The sequence below is a fragment of the Podarcis tiliguerta genome (genome assembly GCF_965153285.1).
Source record: "Podarcis tiliguerta genome assembly, chromosome: 3".
In the NCBI taxonomy this organism is placed as follows: Eukaryota; Metazoa; Chordata; class Lepidosauria; order Squamata; family Lacertidae; genus Podarcis; species Podarcis tiliguerta.
In genome coordinates this window covers 114,726,095-114,747,414 of record NC_139536.1, presented here as the reverse complement: position 1 = coordinate 114,747,414, position 21,320 = coordinate 114,726,095, and the positions used below count along the sequence as shown (strand labels likewise).

General features: G+C 47.9%; 1 protein-coding gene across 1 annotated transcript in view; it reads right to left on the bottom strand.

Annotated features, from left to right (window-relative positions):
• The window catches only part of TRAM2 (translocation associated membrane protein 2), a 42,053-nt gene extending 20,733 nt beyond the window's left edge, over positions 1 to 21,320 (bottom strand). The window contains exons 1-2 of the mRNA XM_083435521.1: positions 21,015 to 21,320; positions 449 to 512 (exon numbers count right to left, since the gene is read on the bottom strand). Of these exons, the coding sequence (XP_083291647.1) occupies positions 449 to 512; positions 21,015 to 21,134 (184 nt within the window). The 5' untranslated portion in view covers positions 21,135 to 21,320. The remainder of the gene's footprint in view (positions 1 to 448; positions 513 to 21,014) is intronic.

The following is a 21,320-nucleotide window of genomic DNA, read 5'->3' as shown; positions in this document are numbered from 1 at the left end:
TAGCGCTATTAGCGGTTTAGCGGCTATTAAAGGCTTAAGGGATTAGCGGATTAGCTGCTAAAAGGCTATTAGCAGCTTAGCGCCTTAGAAAAAGGGGGTGGGGAGTGAAAAAAACCCTCAAGAATCGCAAGACATTTTCGTCTTGCGAAGCAAGCCCATAGCAAATTCGTCCTGCAAAGCACCTCCAAAACAGAAAACCCTTTCGTCTAGCGGGTTTTCCGTCTTGCGAGGCATTCGTCTTGCGGGGCACCACTGTAATTTTATTATTTATACCCTGCCCATCTATGGGATAAATGGAGGGAGAGCAAGGCCCACAGGTGATATAATCACAAGGAAGCTGGACTGTCATGGTGGTGACACAAACCTAGCTAATGGGAAATCCAGGGCTCATAGCTTGCAGGGTTTAATACCACCAAAGTGCTACCAAGGTACGCATAGGCTGCCTTACCTGCTGTAGGCACACTGACGTTATACTGAGGTAAGATGAACAAGAAGGCAGTCTTGGCTGTGACCTGTAAAGACAAAATAAGTTGCTTTATTAATTTGTACGGAAGTCCAAATGGAAATCTTTTTGTTGCAGGCATCTTGTGGGTCCCACCATCACAACAAAAGGGTGCTACCACAGTGATAACCCTATCCTATGCTCCAACATCCTTGACAGAAAGGACTCCACTGCAAATTATTTTGAAAAGCGAGAAGTTAAATTCACCTTTCCTGCAAGTGAACACAAATATGCAAGACTACAGAAACATGGGAAACCAACTTGGCGCCTGCCATAGCTTTTGGACTGCAGCTGTGATCAGCCCCAGCTCACCCGGCCAACAGAGAGGGCTGATGGGCATTGTGGCCCAAAGCATCTCAAGGGCACAAGGTTGGCTACCACTGTTGCAGATGTGCTTCTGCTTCCAGGAGACAGAGGTGCTGCTGCCTGAGCTTGAAGTTTCTATGCTTTTTTGGGTGAATGACTGAACCTGTATGTGCCTAGAATTTCCTCCAGGTAGGATAATTTTTCCTCCACCTGATCTCTAAAGAAGGGCGTTTGCCACTGGTCTTCTTTTCCCCAAGCCAGGATTAAGTGCTTGAGCTGAAGAAAAACCAGGGGACCCGTAAAGCTCTCCTGCCAGGGTAGGGCTGCTGTGTTTTTAAGAGCTGTGTGGCAGCTAAAAAAATCAGCAGCTCAAGCTTGTCTGGTCATTGCATGATGGGGGAAGACTGTCCCACAAAATTACTGCCTGCTATGCAGCTGTTGAGGAGGCAAAAGGCCCTGTTGAAAACTGTAGAGCATCCAATTCATTCCCAACCTAAGAAGAGGGGGCAAATTCCCCCAAGATTTTCAGGTCCCTGAAATCCAAGTGTGGGTTGAGGCACAGAGGCTAGCAAGGATATAAAGAAGAAAGTTAGTCAAGCAGAGCCAAGATAAATAAGGAGTTTGTAGCTAGGAAGCATCAAGCGGAAAAAATGAAGTATTAGCCGCCGGTTCCTCATTGTATACCCGTTATGTCAAGTATGCACTCTGGATGAAATATAGCTTAAAATGTTGAAACAGAAGAAAGCACAGCCTTCAGCAGCCAAGGGGTGCAGATGGGCGTCGGAAAGGCACTGGCTGAGAATTTAGAGCGGAAGAGGGACTTTAACTGAAGTTCATTTGCAGAACGGAGGAGGAGTATTCCTTCCTGCTGTGGACGTTGCAATAAAGAGCAGCCCGTCTTGGAGAAGGGACTGCAGCAGCTGGAACTGGGCCCAATACAAACAAAACCAATGAGTCACCCACTGGGAAAGAATTACACAGGCAAGAACAAATAATAATAAAAATAACCAGGAGACTGAAGCCTATAGCAGTTGTGTGTATGTCGGGAAGGGAAGTAAACAGCTACATTACTAGAAAGCAGAACTTGTAACAGCTAGGCATGGATCACTTTCTTGATCTGGCAGGGAGAGATGGGGGGGGGGGGTAGCAGCAGACCAGGCAAAATTAGGCTCTTGCAACTGCAGTCACAGCAAACAGGGCACAGAAATAGGGAGACAGTATGCAGTCTCCTGGTGCAGACTGCTGAACTGAACAGCACCTGATCGATAGCTAATTTTACCACTAAAGTGAAATACTGTCCTCTTCTACACTGGTCAAGAAGCCCAAAAGATATTCTGCACTTGCAAGTACAGATCAATTGAAACACAATTTTATTGACTTTGGGGTCTTCTGCATCCTCCCAGTCTACCAGCATTTTCAAGAAGAGGTCCTAAAATACATATCTCCTTATCACTCAGTTGTGTGTTTTCTTTCTGTCTCTCTTACCAGAGAAGAAGAAGAAGAAGAAGATGATGATGATTTTATTGGTTGCTTTTTCTTGCCAAAGGCAATTCAGAGCCCCTCACACAACCAGAAGACCCCAAAGAAGCAAAACCCCACATAGATACATTAAAACAAAAACTACTTTTAGGTTTTGCTTGTTCTACATTCCTCCCACCACTGATTCTTTACTCTTCTAACAGTACAGGGAGATAACTTCTCGCTGAGTGGCTTGCAGGACACAGAAAGCCCAGCCTTGTCCAACGCAGGCTCCTAAAGGGGGCAGCCGGCAACCACTCTGCGTCTCCCAATTTTGCTGCCACTCTGCATTGCGCTAAGCACTGGTTTAGCATGGTTGTCTGATCTGCTGTCAGAATTCTAAGGTGTCAAAAACAAAACGAATGTTCGTAAGTGCATTCTTGTAACAGAACCAGGATTCATCCTTAATCACTATTTTCACAAGCCATGAGCTTAGACTGAAGAGGAGCAAAGCAGCCTCCAGGAACTATACGGCTTCTGCGTGCCACCTGCTTATTCATAATTAATCCTGATTTTATTGCTCACACAGTGGTTAAACTATGCCTGTTCTTTATTGGCATTTCTTACAATTTGGTTGGAAGCGCTCTCTCTCTCTCTCTCTCTCTCTCTGTGTGTGTGTGAGAGAGAGAGAGGGGGGGGGAGAGAGAGAATTTCAGTTATAGATAATAAAGTTACAGAAAATAAAAGTGATGAAAGAAGAAAGAAAAGAAGAGGGAGAAAAAAGTGCAAAAATACAGTAAGAAAAAAAATAGAAAACAGTAAATATGATCAGTTACATTTCCATACATTATTATGCAGATACTGTATATAAATATTAGGTAAAGGGACCCCTGTCCATTAGGTCCAGTCGTGGCCGACTCTGGGGTTTCGGTGCTCATCTCGCTTTAGTGGCTGAGGGAGCCGGCATACAGCTTCCGGGTCATGTGGCCAGCATGACTAAGCCGCTTCTGGCGAATCAGAGCAGCACACGGAAACCCCGTTTACCTTCCCACCGGAGCGGTACCTATTTATCTACTTGCACTTTGATGTGCTTTTGAACTGCTAGGTTGGCAGGAGTAGGGACCGAGCAACGGGAGCTCACCCCGTCGTGGGGATTCGAACTGCCGACCTTCTGATTGGCAAGTCCTAGACTCTGTGGTTTAACCCGCAGCGCCACCTGCATCCCTGTATATAAATACTACTATTGTCCAAATACATGTATGACAAAGAGTATCCCTTCTGCATTCCTCCTAATTTGCCTGTGGGGATGTTAACACATCTTCCTAGAAATCCTTTCTTCACCCCACATGTTTCAGCGCATTCATTGCCTTGTCGCTTCCAAACCACAAAAGGTCCTGAGGCTTGAAACCACGTTAACTGGGCAGTTCCAGGACACCCTTGAATCCTCTCAAATACATTGGGCTGTAGCCAACTAAGTCCTGCTCAGAGTAGACCCACTGAAATTAATGAACCTACGTTAGTCATATAATGGGACTATTTTGAATAGGCTAATGTGGGATACCTCCTGACAGTTTGAAGACACTCATCGCTCAGCTGTGTTGTGCAACCCAGGTCAGTATTTGCAACGAAACGAGATGAACAAAATGCAAGAGGTATCCACGGAATGATGCTACAGATTTAAATATTTCTATATTACACATATAGAAAACTGTTATGAGTGTAATTTATTGTAATATCTCTCTTATGCATCACCCCCCCACTGCCATTAAGATTTACAGTTGTATATAAAATTGGGGAGGGGGGATCAAAGTTTAACTATCACTGCAACCATTTTTCAGTCTCTCATTGCTTCATCTCAAATACTTCACCCATAATTTACCTTTAAAGAAATGATGCAAGTATGCACAATAAAACAATGCAAGCTGTTCTAAGCTTCCCAATTTTTTTTTAAAAAAATGAAGACATAAAAGTGAGCTAGAGCTATTATTTCTTCAACACATGTGTACAGAGTGGAGTCCTATCTTAACAGATAATTTAATCTCATTTGCAGGGGCATTTAAAATTCATGCCATTTGGGGGGGGGGGAGCAGTTATCCTGGCAATACTAGGCAAATATCTTTACTATGAGGTGACAGGCATGCTACAAGGAATTCAGACAACTACTAACCTCACACTCAAAAGGTGGCTGAATTTCAATAGTGAATGTGTTCCTGGGATATACAGAATAAAATAATTAAAATAAAATAAAATAAAATAAATCCTTCCCATAGCACCTTAGAGACCAACTAAGTTACCGTAGTTATTGGTATGAGCTTTCGTGCGCATGCACACTTCTTCAGATAACAGGTATATACAGCTATATGCAACAGACTTTTCAAAACCAGGAGAATTCGGAACAGCAGCTGCTTGCAAGGTCAGTGATATGATCCCTTACCCAGATCCAGACATTGCAATAAAGAAAGGATATTAGCATGCTATGGATTCTGCCAGGGAAACAAACAAACAAACAAACAGCCCAAGAAAACCTGAAGAACACAACAGCTGAAAAGGCTGCTGGTCAGATTTGTGGATAAGGATGCACTGTGCCCGTATCACAGCTGTAAGTTTAGTATTTTTACATCCCCACAAGGCATATTTTAAATTTGCCCTTGTCAACATTCGTTTGTTTGCTCTTCGATTCATTCAGGTCACTCTCAAAGTCAACAAACCCAGACATTTCCCTTTCCCATCATGGTTCAGGGTTCAGTTCCTCAAATGTTTGTACTTCTTTCCACCAGTGCCATTTTCACTCACCAAATAATTCGGTACCACCGGATTATAAGTCTACCACACCATTTGCTCCTACATTCAAAGAAGATGGAGGAGGATCCCTTTTTGAATGCTAGATGCAAGAAGCATCTGTGGGAAAAGGCACACTCATCCGCAGAGTAAACCATGGGCATAGCCAAACTGAAGAAATTAAGAAATACCAGCAGTGAGATATTCAAGACTTCTAGTGACCTCCCAGACTCACCAACCAATTCTTAAAAACATGCCCTAGGAATCGGAGCACTGAAGTCAGTCAGCAGTAGTTGCAATTCACCTCCCACGTATTTCTCATAAAAACAGGGCATTAGATCTTTTTGAGTTGGACTAGTATTCTAATGCTATAGCTGCAGAAGCAAGTACTCCCCACTTACGTGGGGGTTACATTCCGGCCCACTGTGCACATAAGTGAAATGGGCCTAAATGGGGAGCACGCTGCTGTGTCTCCAGCTCATGAGGAGAACTTTCCTGGAGCCCAAAGAAGATACCCCCTTAGGGCTCCGGGGAAGAATCTCCTTGTGAGAATAACAACAGGCTGCCTGCAATGTGAGAGGACCTACAAATACCGTTAACTTGGAGGGCGTATACCGGTAATTTATATTTATTAGAATCCATAGCTAGCTCACCCTTAATTCTGATTCCTTATACCCCAAATAAGCCTAGTAACTGTATGTGAAAACACCCGGGAATGTATTGTATTCTGGTTGCTATCTATCATCTATCTATCTATCTATCTATCTACCATATTTTTCGCCCCATAGGACGCACCGTCCCATAAGGCGCACCTAGTTTTTTTGGGGGGAAATAAAGGAAAAAAATTATTTCCCCCCCAGGCGCGGGGTTGGGGAAGCCCGAGCTTCCCCCGACCCCAGCCCCCAAACAGGCAGCTCTCTGCAAGCCGTGGGAGCCCAGTGCTGGCTCCCGCTGCTGGCGGAGAGGTCCACGAAGCCTGGACGCGCTGAGCTCAGCGCGCGCAGGCTTCAGCATGCAGGCACCCCTCTGCCAGCAGCGGGAGCGCTCCCGCTCCTGGCGGAGAGGTCCGCGAAGCCTGGACGCGCTGAGCTCAGTGCGCGCAGGCTCCAGCATGCAGGCACCCCTCCGCCAGCAGCGGGAGCGCTCCCGCTGCTGGCGGAGAGGTCCGCGAAGCCTGGACGCGCTGAGCTCAGTGCGCGCAGGCTCCAGCATGCAGGCACCCCTCCGCCAGCAGCGGGAGCGCTCCCGCTGCTGGCGGAGAGGTCCGCGAAGCCTGGACGCGCTGAGCTCAGCACGCGCAGGCTTCAGCATGCAGGCACCCCTCCGCCAGCAGCGGGAGCGCTCCCGCTGCTGGCGGAGAGGTCCGCGAAGCCTGGACGCGCTGAGCTCAGCGCGCGCAGGCTTCAGCATGCAGGCACCCCTCCGCCAGCAGCGGGAGCGCTCCCGCTGCTGGCGGAGAGGTCCGCGATGCCTGCATTCGCCCCATAGGACGCACCCAGATTTCCCCTTCATTTTTGGAGGGGAAAAAGTGCGTCTTATAGGGCGAAAAATACGGTATATCATCCATCTATCTATAGATAGATAGATATAGATCTATCTATCTATCTATCTATCTATCTATCTATCATCTATCTATCATCTATCTATCTATCTATCTATCATCTATCTATCTATCTATCTATCTTTCATCTATCTATCTATCTTTCATCTATCTATCTATCTATCTATCTATCATCTATCTATCTATCTATCATCTATCTATCTATCTATCTATCATCTATCATCTCTCTCTCTCTCTCTCTCTCATCTATCTATCTATCCATCTATTTTCTTGTTGTTCTCTATTCGAGGAGGGTTTAAAAACGGACCTTTGGGGAGCTGCTGGCAATGACTAGGTCCTTATCCTAGAATCATAGAATCATAGAGTTGGAAGAGACCACAAGGGCCATCGAGTCCAACCCCCTGCCAAGCAGGAAACACCATCAGAGCACTCCTGACATATGGTTGTCAAGCCTCTGCTTAAAGACCTCCAAAGAAGGAGACTCCACCACACTCCTTGGCAGCAAATTCCACTGTCGAACAGCTCTTACTGTCAGGAAGTTCTTCCTAATGTTTAGGTGGAATCTTCTTTCTTGTAGTTTGGATCCATTGCTCCGTGTCCGCTTCTCTGGAGCAGCAGAAAACAACCTTTCTCCCTCCTCTATGTGACATCCTTTTATATATTTGAACATGGCTATCATATCACCCCTTAACCTCCTCTTCTCCAGGCTAAACATGCCCAGCTCCCTTAGCCGTTCCTCATAAGGCATCGTTTCCAGGCCTTTGACCATTTTGGTTGCCCTCCTCTGGACACGTTCCAGTTTGTCAGTGTCCTTCTTGAACTGTGGTGCCCAGAACTGGACACAGTACTCCAGGTGAGGTCTGACCAGAGCAGAATACAGTGGCACTATAACTTCCCTTGATCTAGATGCTATACTCCTATTGATGCAGCCCAGAATTGCATTGGCTTTTTTAGCTGCCGCGTCACACTGTTGGCTCATGTCAAGTTTGTGGTCAACCAAGACTCCTAGATCCTTTTCACATGTACTGCTCTCAAGCCAGGTGTCACCCATCTTGTATTTGTGCCTCTCATTTTTTTTGCCCAAGTGCAATACTTTACATTTCTCCCTGTTAAAATTCATCTTGTTTGTTTTGGCCCAGTTCTCTAATCTGTCAAGGTCATTTTGAAGTGTGATCCTGTCCTCTGGGGTGTTAGCCACCCCTCCCAGTTTGGTGTCATCTGCAAATTTGATCAGGATGCCCTTGAGTCCATCATCCAAGTCGTTGATAAAGATGTTGAATAAGACTGGGCCCAAGACAGAACCCTGTGGCACCCCACTAGTCACTCTTCTCCAGGATGAAGAGGAACCATTGATGAGCACCCTTTGGGTCCGGTCAGTCAGCCAGTTACAAATCCATTTAGTGGTAGCAGAGTCAAGACCGCATTTTACCAGCTTCTTTACAAGAATATCATGGGGCACCTTGTCAAATGCCTTGCTGAAATCAAGGTAGACTACATCCACTGCGTTCCCTTCATCTACCAGGCTTGTAATTCTGTCAAAAAATGAGATCAGGTTCGTCTGACATGACTTATTTTTCAGAAATCCATGCTGACTATTGGTGATCACAGCATTCCTTTCTAGGTGCTCACAGACTGTTCGCTTAATGATCTGATCCTGGTCTCCACATAGAACTACGGACACTCTTTGAAGATCACACAGCCTTTTGGGCGGGTTGACCTCAACGTGCTCTAGAAATAGGAGCTCCTATATTGAGCAGAGCTCATAGGCTCGACTTGGAAGAACATGACTTGTGACAGTACCAGTAAGGAAATGTTGGGTTTCCACATGCTGTTAGTCACCGGATCAAAATAAATGATTCAACAGAAAGGAAATGCAAACACACAGAAAGAGAGGGGAGGGGAGAAGAAGAGAGAGAGAGAGAGAGAGAACCCTGAATTATCTCTGTAATGCTTTTGGGCAGAAGGTTCATTTTTCCTATTCCTCAGCGGCCTTAACCAATTTGAGAAGGAGCAAAAAAACCCAAATGGGTTAAACCTAGGCATACTTTGCTTGGAAGCAAGACCCATAAGCAAAGTGTGAGCTGCTCTAAGAGGAAGCTGTTTCCCCAGCCCTCTCCAAATGAAATAATAGGCTGCTTATGGGTGAAACCAAGAAAGAGTGCAAGGAGGTCCCACTCTCATCCGTCGACTGGAAAGTGTGGCCCTTTTGCTTCGAGACAGAGGTCTTTAAGAAGTCAGGCACACCCACAAGTTGTGTGAGGCCAGTGGAAACCCCACCATGATCTCTGCTGAGCTATCCGTATGGAAGACAACAGCGGAGATGCCATATTCTGAACAGCCGCCTTGTCCTGCATCTATAGGCCCCTTTCTCTGCTCTGCTGTGACTGCAGATCTTTCCGGGGACGCACCGCCGTCAGCCTCTCACGGGAATCTTTAGGACCCTGCTTGAAGGAGGCGCAAATGGCACTCACATCACAGATCCTGAGCAAGTATGCATTTCAATTAATTGGGACTTTCCTTCCTACTAAATGTGTTTGAAATTATAGACTACGCTGGATAAAAATAGAAAGAAGAAGAAATGGAGACTGTTACCAGTGAGCAATTAGGAAAGCAGGTTCTTTTTACACAACTGCTCATGAATAATTTTTCACTTCCAAAATTAAAACCACACTCATTTCCAACTACATAAAACACGAGAAACAGACCCACAGCTGCATTCAGCCAACTGTGAAATACGGATACTTCAAAATGGGGCAAAGGAATATGCCCCACTCTTATGAATCGCCCACAACCTGTGATATAGGGCAGAAAATTTTTGGTAGAAAATTTTCAGTAGTTGTTATATTCCTGTATTTTTACAGCAAAATTCCATCTAAAAAAATGAATTTTCCTAAAATAGATTAGTAGCATTACAAAGAGATATCATACCTTGTGAAACTTTTTTCCCAAGGTCATCCTAAGGAAACATGCATCCATTTAAGTGCTTTACATTTCATTTTAGCACACTCACGTATCAAAATGTGCACAATAATTCAAAGAAAAATAATATCCTAGTAATTATTTTATTCTGTTGGAAAATAACATTTAAGCCACATTTATGTAAGCTTTGTTCATTTTTTAATCCTAAATATTATTTCAAATACTTTTAGGTTATTGGGAAACCTTTCAAGGTATGTGTTTAGCATGTAGAACATGACATACGTCAGTTTCGTTTGCTAAATGTAAGCCAAATGCGTTAAATCAGGTTCCGGTCAGTTTTTAAAGCACTGGAAATTTTCCAGAAAACTCACACCACTGCTAATAACCTAAATTCCCATTGCCTTTAATTACACGTTAACTTTTTCTTCCACGCAGCCCAACATGTCTCCAAAGGAAAACTTAAGAACATGAAAAGAGACGGAGCCGAGATCATCATTTCAGGCCAACACAAACGCCAATGAAAGGGTTAAAATAAACCAGAGTTTCCAGAAGAGCCTGGAAAAAGGAAAAAAGCCGTCCTGGGAGGAAACAAGCTATTGTGAATCAGGATCCAGCCATTTCCTTTCTATAGCCCTCCATCATCCAGAGGATATACCAAGCCTACCCTCAACTCATGAAAGCCTTCTATAAGCTCTAGCACGAGGCTGTAAGCTGCAGAAATGCTGATTTCAGTCCAAACAGACCAAAACAGCATGAAAATATGGGTTGTAATGGACTGTGAAGTGTTAGGAACATGCATGGTGCAGTTCAGAAGGTCCAAACTGCCCCAGCATCACACAGCCACTGCCAGCCAAGTATAAGGTAGCTCAGAACTGAAGCAGAGACAACCAGAAACTGAGAAATAGATGCTGCATACTATGGCATTTGTGTTATTTCAAATAAAAATACTTTTTAGGCCACCTTATGTGATAATGTCCTCTGTTGGTGACAAAAAATACCCAACACTACTCCCCTAGTGAAACATCAAGTAGATGGGAAAAAATAACTACAGAATACTCTTCAAAACAATCCCCGCGATGGGGTGAGCTCCCGTTGCTCGGTCCCTGCTCCTGCCAACCTAGCAGTTCGAAAGCACATCAAAGTGCAAGTAGATAAATAGGAACCGCTCCGGCGGGAAGGTAAACGGTGTTTCCGTGCACTGCTCTGGTTCGCCGGAAGAGGCTTAGTCATGCTGGTCACATGACCCGGAAGCTGCACGCCGGCTCCCTCGGCCAATAAAGCGAGATGAGCGCCGCAACCCCAGAGTCGGCCACGACTGGACCTAATGGTCAGTGGTCCCTTTACCATACTCTTCAAAACAGGGGTAAGGAACCTGTGGTCCTCCAGACGCTGCTGAACTACAACTCCCATCACTCCTGGGGCATATGGGAACTGTAGCTTTCAACAACACCCGGAATAATAATAATAATAATAATAATACAGTGGTACCTCGGGTTACATACGCTTCAGGTTACAGACTTTGCTAACCGAGAAATATTACCTCGGGTTAAAAACTTTGCTTCAGGATGAGAACAGAAATCGTGCTCCGGCGGCGCGGCAGCAGCAGGAGGCCCCATTAGCTAAAGTGGTGCTTCAGGTTAAGAACAGTTTCAGGTTAAGAACAGACCTCCGGAACAAATTAAGTACTTAACCTGATGTACCACTGTAATATAATAATAATAATAATAATAATAATAATAATAATAATAATAATTTATTTATTTATACCCAGCCCATCTGGCTGGACTTCCCCAGCCACTCTGGGCGGCTTCCAACAAAATATTAAAATACAGTAATCCATCAAAGATTAAAAGCTTCCCTAAGGCCACGGGTAAGTCACCTCTGCTTTAAAACAAATACAGCCTAGCATGAAAAAAAGCAAAAGAGAGAGAGAGAACTAGAAGGTTAAAAAGCTTCCCACAAACAGGAAAGGCAAACTTAGAGCAATCAGCTCCTTGCCAAAGATTCCTTGCACCTTCAAAGCGCACAACATTTGGCAGCTACAGCTTCTCATGAGTAAGAACTGCCTGCCATCTGCTCCACTCCTTCCTCTTATGCAACTTTAGGGGAAGATCACCAGAAAATATGGAGACATTTAGGCAACGATTTCCTTGCACCCCTACCACAATAATGGAAATGGTAAAAAGAAAGACCTGAGTGATTTATATTGCTAAATATAAAAAGCAAAAAGCAAGTGAGAGTAAGAGTTGAGGGTCCACCAGTTTACCCTTAAGCCAGAAAGCAAAATGGTATATGCCCCAAAGTTTACTTTGCAGGACAAGAAAACCAACGCTCACCCTGAGAGCCAGGAAAATAAGGCAGTCGTTGCCAGTTGGATCAAAGCGAGAAGCAAGCGAAGAGAGACTGAGCAGAGAAATACTGCAATTATTGACACTTCCATGCAATGGAGATAAATTGAGCCCCCTACCATTGCATATACCGGCCCCAGCCTTGCTTCTCACAAGCGTTCCAGTGCCTTTGCACTCACTGGCTAGAATGCCAAAGGAGGCTTACCGGGCAATCCTATACATGTCTACTCAGAAGTAAGTCACACACAATGGAGCTTAGTCCCAGGTACACACATGCAGTATTTCAGCTTTCCTTGGTATTAAGCCATTGGGTATAATACCAACTGCACAATTCGCTTATGTATGTTTGTAAATATAAAGATAGTCACTTTCTTTTGTTTTATTTTAAATCAGAAGCTAAAAAATGATGGCACAGGTCAACATATCAATGCCTTTAGCATCCAACGTTCAGCAAATGCAACAATCTCAATCCCAAGAACCACAGAAGGCTCTGAATGGTGGAAGAACTCCTCCTTTTGGTTTACTATGCTGATGTATTCTGATTTCAGTTTCTGTGGTATTTTGTTCCTGTTTCCCTGTCTAACAAAAACTAAGAGAATCTGCAGGTGCATCTTCTTGCAGCCCCACCTCCAACGCTGTGCAAATTGAATTACAGTGGTACCTCGGGATGCAAACGGGATCCGTTCCGGAGCCCCGTTCGCATCCTGAATGGAACGCAAGACGCGATGGCACGTCTGCACGAGTCGCGTTTTGCCGCTTCCACACATAGAATCATAGAATAGAATCATAGAGTTGGAAGAGACCACAAGGGCCATCGAGTCCAACCCCCTGCCAAGCAGGAAACACCACCAGAGCACTCCTGACATATGGTTGTCAAGCCTCTGCTTAAAGACCTCCAAAGAAGGAGACTCCACCACACTCCTTGGCAGCAAATTCCACTGTCGAACAGCTCTTACTGTCAGGAAGTTCTTCCTAATGTTTAGGTGGAATCTTCTTTCTTGTAGTTTGGATCCATTGCTCCGTGTCCGCTTCTCTGGAGCAGCAGAAAACAACCTTTCTCCCTCCTCTATGTGACGTCATTTTGAGCGTCTGCGCATGCGGCAAAACCTGGAAGTAACCCGCTCCGTTACTTCCAGGTTGCAGCGGAGCGCAACTCGAACGCGCTCAACCCGAAGCATATTCAATCGAGGTATGACCGTACAAAATTTTTCTTATGGCAGCAACAAAAATGCAAGTTTTTGTGAGTGAATTTCTGCGCCCACCAACCTTGCAAGCACACAGCTGGCAAACCGTGTCCAATAAAAACAACACAGGTTAGGACAGATGAATTGCATCCACTGGAAAGTACGTAAACTGGTTAGCTGACAAAAGGCATCCAATGAAAACCACAAGTGACCAGTTATTAAGCAATGGATTTAGTGTTGTGCAGTGGTGCCAAATGAGAAGAAAGCATGTTTTTCTTCCGGATTAAATAAAAGGTAAAGGGACCCCTGACCATTAAGTCCAGTCGTAACCGACTCTGGGGTTGTGGCGCTCATCTCGCTTTACCGGCCGAGGGAGCCGGCATACAGCTTCCGGATCATGTGGCCAGCAGGACTAAGCCGCTTCTGGTGAAAAAGAGCAGCGCACGGAAACGCCGTTTACCTTCCCACCGGAGCAGTTCCTATTTATCTACTTGCACTTTGACGTGCTTTCGAACTGCTAGGTTGGCAGGAGCAGGGACCAAGCAACAGGAGCTCACCCCATCGTGGGGATTTGAACCGCCGACCTTCTGAGCGGCAAGTCCTAGGCTCTGTGGTTTAACCCACAGCGTCACCCGCATCCCTTCCGGATTATATAGGAATGAATAATTTTTTGTTGGGGAGACACCACCATTTTCTTCTATGCAGCATCAAAATCATGCACTGTGTTATGAAAATCACTGGCTTAGCAAAAGCTGCTTCTTGTCTTGCGAGCCGCTTCTGAAGCTGCAGACACAAACCAAAGGCAAGTGAGTTCCTATCTAGCAAAGGGTGAATCCTGCTGTTACCTGGATTTTCATTTTTAAATATGCAATGCACTATACCACCTTTTAAAACACTGAAGTGTTTGCGTTTGCTCTTAACAATAATCCTGCAAGGCAGATCACAACAGTATTACATGCAGAATCTTGAACTTGGGTCTAACCCTGGCTCTTGTTTTCCAGCTCAAAAATTCTGCAGCTGAGATCATTCTACTGTGAGAGGTGTTTTCCTCTAGTCGTTTTTGTGGGGGCAGGAGCAGGGGGGAGCTGGAAGAGGCCAAGTATTTACCTTGAGCTAACTCACGTGACTTATCAGCCAGCACAGAGAGAGGAATCTCAAAGTTTAAATGGGCAGGTTTCACCTAGCAGCAAGCAACTAAAGGTCAACTCCAGGCAACAGGGAGTTATCTCCTCATGTTTTTGTCCTTGCAAAATTTTCTCAAGGGAACTCAGATGTTCCCCCTTTAACACAGAGGAGCCCTAATCTAGCAGGAGTCACAAGCTGTCTGGCTCACAGGAAATCAGGCCCTGGGAATCTTCAGTGAGAACCCCGCTGCAAATCTTGTAGCCTGCCGGCAACAGCAGCGGTTTTGGAATTTGTATTCCTACCAGCTGGGATTTCTGACTAATTAGATCAGCAGCACACACACACACACACACACACACACCGTCCCCCCATCACCAAGTCACCCGTGTTTCTGTGTACTGGAAACTACTTGTTAAATGAAGTGAATGGGAACGCAAATGCAGCTGGAAGTCTCTCTTCTCCTATTTGCTAGCACAAAGTGAAACGTGGCACTGAGGAGCAAAGAGACAAGGTTGGGCTTTGGGTTTTTCCTGGGTTTTTCAAAAATTCAGCTTCTCAATCACACTCTCGACTGAGCCACAGACGTGCGCGCACACACGCACCCCAGCCAGACTCCACGTCAGAGTTTTGCAAGTGTGCCCCTCATCTGCCCCCCCCCCCTTGCCTGCAAACTAGGGAGGGAAGAAAGAGAAAGCCAGAAAGGCGAAGGAGGAGTTTGGCATTCCTGGCATTCCTGCGCAAAGTGCCAGGGTTGCAGAGGGGGGGAACTGCCTGGAGCGACAGGGAGAAAGACCTTGGAAGGAACCCCCCCCCCCGGAGAAGCCTGGGGCGGGAGAGGGAGGGGGGAGAAAGAAAGCCTCCATTCACAACTACCCAAATCTCGTTAGAGGGATGGAATTTGGGACAGTCTGAAGTTCTGAAAGAAACCCTCCAGCTGTACACCACAAAAAGGCAGGCCTGCGCAGGAATCAGACAGAGGACATTCATGTCTTGGCAGCAGCAAAACATTCCCTGGGCTCCACTGGGCAGGAGGTGGGAAGCAAGAGGAACCAAAGGCTGGGGGTGTCAGGCTGGCTCTAGGCATCCCTTACACAGAGAGGAGGATCCTTTGCTACCCAATACTTACCGTATTTTTCGCTCTATAAGACGCACCAGACCATAAGACACATCTAGTTTTTGGAGGAGGAAAACAAGAAAAGAAATATTCTGAATCCCAGGAGCCAGAACAGCAAGAGGGATCGCTGCACAGCGAAAGCAGCAATCCCTCTTGCTGTTCTGGCTTCTGGGATAGCTAGACAGCCTGCATTCACTCCTTAAGACGCACACACATTTCCCCTTACTTTTTAGGAGGGAAAAAGTAAGTCTTATAGAGCAAAAAATACGGTATTTCCAGTAGGGAAGGAACACCATCGCCAAGGAAGGAAAGCAGCCATGAAATGCCAAGGTTGAATTCGGACGGTTGGGAATGAAAAAGGGAAATGGTTAAAATAAGGCCAAGGAACATGTGAGGAAGATTTGTTTGACTCCCCCCCCCCCGTCTCAAATACAGATGGGGTGCAATTTTGATCTCTGGCACAGGATCCTCTCCAGTGAGAGCCAGTGTGGTGTAGTGGTTAAGAGCGGTAGATTCGTAATCTGGGGAACCGGGTTCGCTTCCCCGCTCCTCCACATGCAGCTGCTGGGTGACCTTGGGCTAGTCACACTTCTCTGAAGTCTCTCTCACTCACTCACCTCACAGAGTGTTTGTTGTGGGGGAGGAAGGGAAAGGAGATTGTTAGCCGCTTTGAGACTCCTTTGGGTAGTGATAAAGCGGCATATTAAATCCAAACTCTTCTTCTTCTCCCAGTGCTCCTAGAGAACTTTCCCCCACAATTCCATTTTTGTGATCCATGCCATTTTTCTGCAATTGCTTTCCTGCCCAAAGGGAGAGGAATGGCAAATAGGGAAGGCATATTGTGGGGTCCGGATGCGGGTGGCGCTGTGGTATAAGCCACAGAACCTAGGGCTTGCCGCGACGGGGTGAGCTCCCATTGTTCAGTCCCAGCTCCTGCCCACCTAGTAGTTCGAAAGCACGTCAAGTGCAAGTAGATAAATAGGTACCGCTCTGGTGGGAAGGTAAATGCCGTTTCCGTGTGCTGCTCTGGTTTGCCAGAAGTGGCTTAGTCCTGCTGGCCACATGACCTGGAAGCTGTACGCCGGCTCCCTTGGCCAGTAAAGCGAGATGAGCGCCGCAACCCCAGAGTCGGTCATGACTAGACCTAATGGTCAGGGGTCCCTTTACCTTTTTATTGTGGAGTCAGGCTTTTTTATTTTTAATGGAGTTCTATCAGTACAACATGAGTGGGTGATATCAGCATAATACAGTCCACACCATGAGTTTGATGTGCTCACCATACAAGTGCCCTAGAGATGAAGGAATTGAGGGGATGGTCATCAAATTTACAGGTGACACCAAACTGGAAGGGATAGCTAATGCCACTGAAGACAGAATCCAGATTCATGATGACCTTAAACAGATGGGAGAACTGGACCCAAACTAACAAAATGAATTTCAACAGGGACAAATGTAAAGTTCTGCACTTAGGCAGGAAGATCCAGAGGCACGAGTATAAGATGAGGGACACCTGGCTTACTAGCAGGACGTGTGAAAAGGATCTAGGGGTCTTGGTGGACCACAAGCTGAACATGAGTCAACAGTGTGATGCAGCAGCAAAAAAAAGCTAACACTATTCTAGGCTGCATCAACAGAAGAATAGTGTCCAGATCAATAGTACTTCTCTATCGTGCCTTGATCAGATCACACCTGGAATGCTGTGTCCAGTTTTGAGAGCCACATTTTAAGCTGGAACATGTGCAGAGAAGGGCAACCAAGATGATCAAGGGTCTGGAAATCAAGCCTTATGAGGAACGGTTGAGGGAGGTGGTCTGTTGAGCCTGGAAAACTGAGAGGAGATACGAGAGCCATCTTCAAATATCTCAAGAGCTGTCGCATGGAAGGTGGAGCAAGCTTACTGTCTCCGGCTCCAGAGGGTAGGACTCAGACCAGTGTATTCAAATTACATGAAATGAGATTCCGACTCAACATCAGGAAGACCTTTCTGACAGTAAGAGCTGTTCAGCAGTGGAAGTGTCTCCCACAAGAGGTGCTGGACTCTGATTCCTTGGAGGTTTTTAAGCAGAGGTTGGATGGCCACCTGTCATGGATGCTTTAGTTCAGATTCCTGCATTGCAGGGGCTTCGACTAGATGACCCTCAGGGTTCCTTCCAACTCTCCTGTTGTATGGTTCTATGAAAAAAGAACAAAGTGCTTTCCACTCCCCAAGGAAAACAACCTACACAACAGTAACCTCACTGGAGAGATAAAGCAAACACAGCTCCATAGGTGGAGACAACATGCCACCAATTTACAAAGCAGCCACCACCGGCTCCTACAATATGCAGACGTACAAGAGACAACCCACCAGCAAGAACCACTGGTTTCTCCCTGCTTGTGCAGAGGGCAGGCGGGTTGCCTGGCTGCAGGCGTAGTAAGCAACAACATAGAGATGAAGTAGCCCAGAGACCCTCCCAAAGTAGGATACCAATAAAAGGACCTGCTTCCTAACGCAGTCTTGCATTTTCTCACCATGGCCTAATGAAAACCGTTTATTTTTTAAATGCTTTGAACATCCATTTTGACTGCATAGTGAATGAAGGTTGGCTATGGATTATGGAGTGATCCATTTTTTTCAGTGCATATTTGTCTGTGATGCTAATTTTCTAATCCATGTCAGTAATTCATGAGTGACAGAAGGAGGAAGCATCAGATTACACCACATTAGCCCAAGAAGAAAAAGAAAGCTGTTAAGTGTCCTCATGAGGTGAACCATGCAAGGCTCTCTTGGATAGCACCATACATTAGCAGATATCTTCCACATTTCTCACTTCACACACACACACACACACACTCTGAGAGAGCAATCCCAACAGCTGCTCCCCCATGTAAAGGGGTGGAGAGAGAGCCCTGCGGTTCAGAAACTTTTTAGCCTCAAGGAATCTCTTTCATGTTCATTTATCTGCTCAGGAATCTGGGCAGGTCCTAAGGCACAGAGTTCACAAAGGATGCTACAAGAGCACACTGCAGAATGGGAGCAGGGGTTTCATGATTAATACTCTCACTGAGAAACCTCTGAACAACTTCTGAGGATGCAAAGGTTTCCCTGGGACCGTGTTAGAAAGTGCATAGATCATGCCACCAGACAGTGACAAAACGACAGGGCTAGGGACTGGAGTGGTGGGAGTTTGACAGGGCTATTCCATGTTACAGTGATAAAGGTAAAGGGACCCCTGACCATTAGGTAAAGTCGTGACCGACTCTGGGGTTGCCGGCGCTCATCTCGCTTTATTGGTCGAGGGAGCTGGCGTTTGTCCACAGACAGCTTCCGGGTCATGGGGCCAGCATGACTAAACCGCTTCTGGCGAACCAGAGCAGCACATGGAAACGCCGTTTACCTCCCCGCCGGAGCGGTACCTATTTATCTACTTGCACTTTGACATGTTTTTGAACTGCTAGGTTGGCAGGAGCTGGGACTGAACAACGGGAACTCACCCCGTCGTGGGGATTTGAACCGCCGACCTTCTGATCGGCAAGTCCTAGGGTCTGTGGTTTAACCCACAGCACCACCCACGTCCCCTGTTACAGTGATAGTGTGGCATAAATCCTATGGCTCCAGCATAGCAATGCTCTCTGTCTGCTTCTGGACACCAATGAGAGATTTCAGAGGAAAACTAAAAGGAACAAGATGCCCACAGGTAAGAAGAGGCTAAGAGAAGAAGAATTATCTGCAGAGTAGGCAAACACTTTGGTATTAAAAGGGATGCCTTAAACAGCCGCCAATTAGCAAAAGGGAATTGAAGTTATACAAGGATGAGCAAAGTGTGTCTCCGGAACAGCACAGGGTCCAGGATGCTGGGGGTGGGGGAGATGTGAGGTTGATGTGGCGATTGTGCCTGCTGTTCTATGCCAGGAAGACTAAGCAGAAGCTTCTGTTTCCTTCCCTCTCTTGCCCTCCTCCACTGGGCAGCATGGCAGGGAGGCCTGGCCCAGGTGCCCCTGATCTCAACTGCCCAGGGAGACAGAAAACAGGACCCAAGGAGCAGCCAGGGCTCCCTCCGCCTCCTGGCAGCACAGCAGGGAGGATAGCGCCAGACCCCAGGTACCTTCCGCCTCACTCATCCTCTGTGCTCTCTTTCTCAATGAGTCGTTAGGGGGGGCACAGAGAGCCCTGTCTTTCTCAAACTGCCAACCAAAGGCAACCAACTGCTCTGAGTAAAAGCAGACTCTGCTCCTCTTCCTTGCTGCTCCCTTGCCTTGAAAAACGCAGGCAGGGGAGCAAGGGACGCGGGTGGCGCTGTGGGTTAAACCACAGAGCCCAGGACTTGCCGATCAGAAGGTCGGCGGTTCGAATCCCCACAACGGGGTGAGCTCTCATTGCTCGGTCCCTGCTCCTGCCAACCTAGCAGTTCGAAAGCACGTCAAAGTGCAAGTAGATAAACAGGTACTGCTCTGGCGGGAAGGTAAAAGGCGTTTCCATGCGCTGCTCTGGTTCGCCAAAAGTGGCTTAGTCATGCTGGCCACATGACCCGGAAGCTGTACGCCGGCTCCCTCAGCCAATAAAGCGAGATGAGCGTCGCAACCCCAGAGTCGGTCACGACTGGACCTAACGGTCAGGGGTCCCTTTACCTTTACTTTATAAAGGGAGCAGCAGCCTAGACTGCCTCTGCATGCTCTCTGGGAGCTGCAAGTGCTGCTGGAGGGCTACTGCCCAGAGCTGGAGGGCAAGGAAACAGGGGCAGTGGCTTGCTGCTTGCTCCCCTGAGCCGGAAACGGCAAGCAGCAACAGGCACAATGAATTTAGTCAACTCGCCAAGACGGGTCACCAGAGACTCCTCTTCCTCCTCCTTCTCACTGCTGCAGCCGGTTTGCCTGCAGAGGAAAGAAGCACCCAAGAAGCAGGCAGTGGCTGAAAGATGTGTACTTATGGGGTTGGCCAGATTGACCCCCACCAGGGTGCAGGCCCAAGGGGCGTGGTAACTGCACCTCTCCACATGGATACATCTGCCATATATGCTTCAGCTGAAATTCCTGAATTGCAGGGGGTTGGACTAGATGACCCTCGGGTCCCTTCCAACTCTACCATTCCATGATTCCTTGCCAATGGCCAGAGGGAGCCGAGCTATGCCTCTACCAGTCGGTGTGGACCCTGCTGAGCCAGGCGCTCCAAAGGGTCCGACTCGGTACGGGCAGCTTCCTCTGTCCCAGGTGCCCAGCCCCACCGAGGCCCATATTCTCCAAGCCGTCGGGGAAGCAGCCTCCTCCTCCGCTGCTCCTTGGAGCTGCCAGCCGCTCGCCTGCCTCGGGTGGGAGGAGGAGGAGGCCGCGTTTCCTGCCGCGGGCGAGAGAGGCGGCGCCCCCGCCGACGGGTCTCCTCCTGCGCGGCAGCTCGCCAAGAGCTAGCGCCGGGGGGCCTGAGGGGCAGCTGCCCGGCACAGCTGACCCCTGGACGGCGGCCCCGCCAGCAGCACCGGGCGGGGATGCAAGAGCAGGAAGGAAGCTCGAGGGCTCCCGGGGGGGAGAGAGAGGGAGCGCCGTCGGAAGCGGACGGGGACAGGCTCCCGTTTGGGACACCCGTGAATCGGAGTAGGGGTTTTTTGGCGGGGGCGGGATGTGTCCCAAAAGGCCGGGACAGGGCGAGGAGTGGCTTTCACCTCGGAAGGGGCTCCTCCGCCGGCAGCAGCAGCAGCTCCCTGCCGGGGCGCCCGGAGGAGGTGGGGTCCCGCGGCCGGAGGCTCACCTCGAACATGAGCGCGACGAGGACGCAGAGCACCAGGCAGAAGCCCACGTCGGCGTGGTTGTGGATGAGGAACTCCTGGCTGAAGAGCGGGTGGCTTTTGGCCCGCCTGCGGAACGCCATGGCCGGCGCCGAACCCGCCAGCAGCGCGGCCCCCGCCGCCCCCTTCAGCCTCCGCGCGGCCGCGACGCCAACTTCGCCTGCTTCTTCCGCGGCCCCTCGGACAACTTGGCGGGCGGGCGAGGCGCAGCCCGGCCCCCCAGCGCAGGCGCGCCTCTCGCTGCTGCCGGCCTGCCGGGCTCCTCCGCC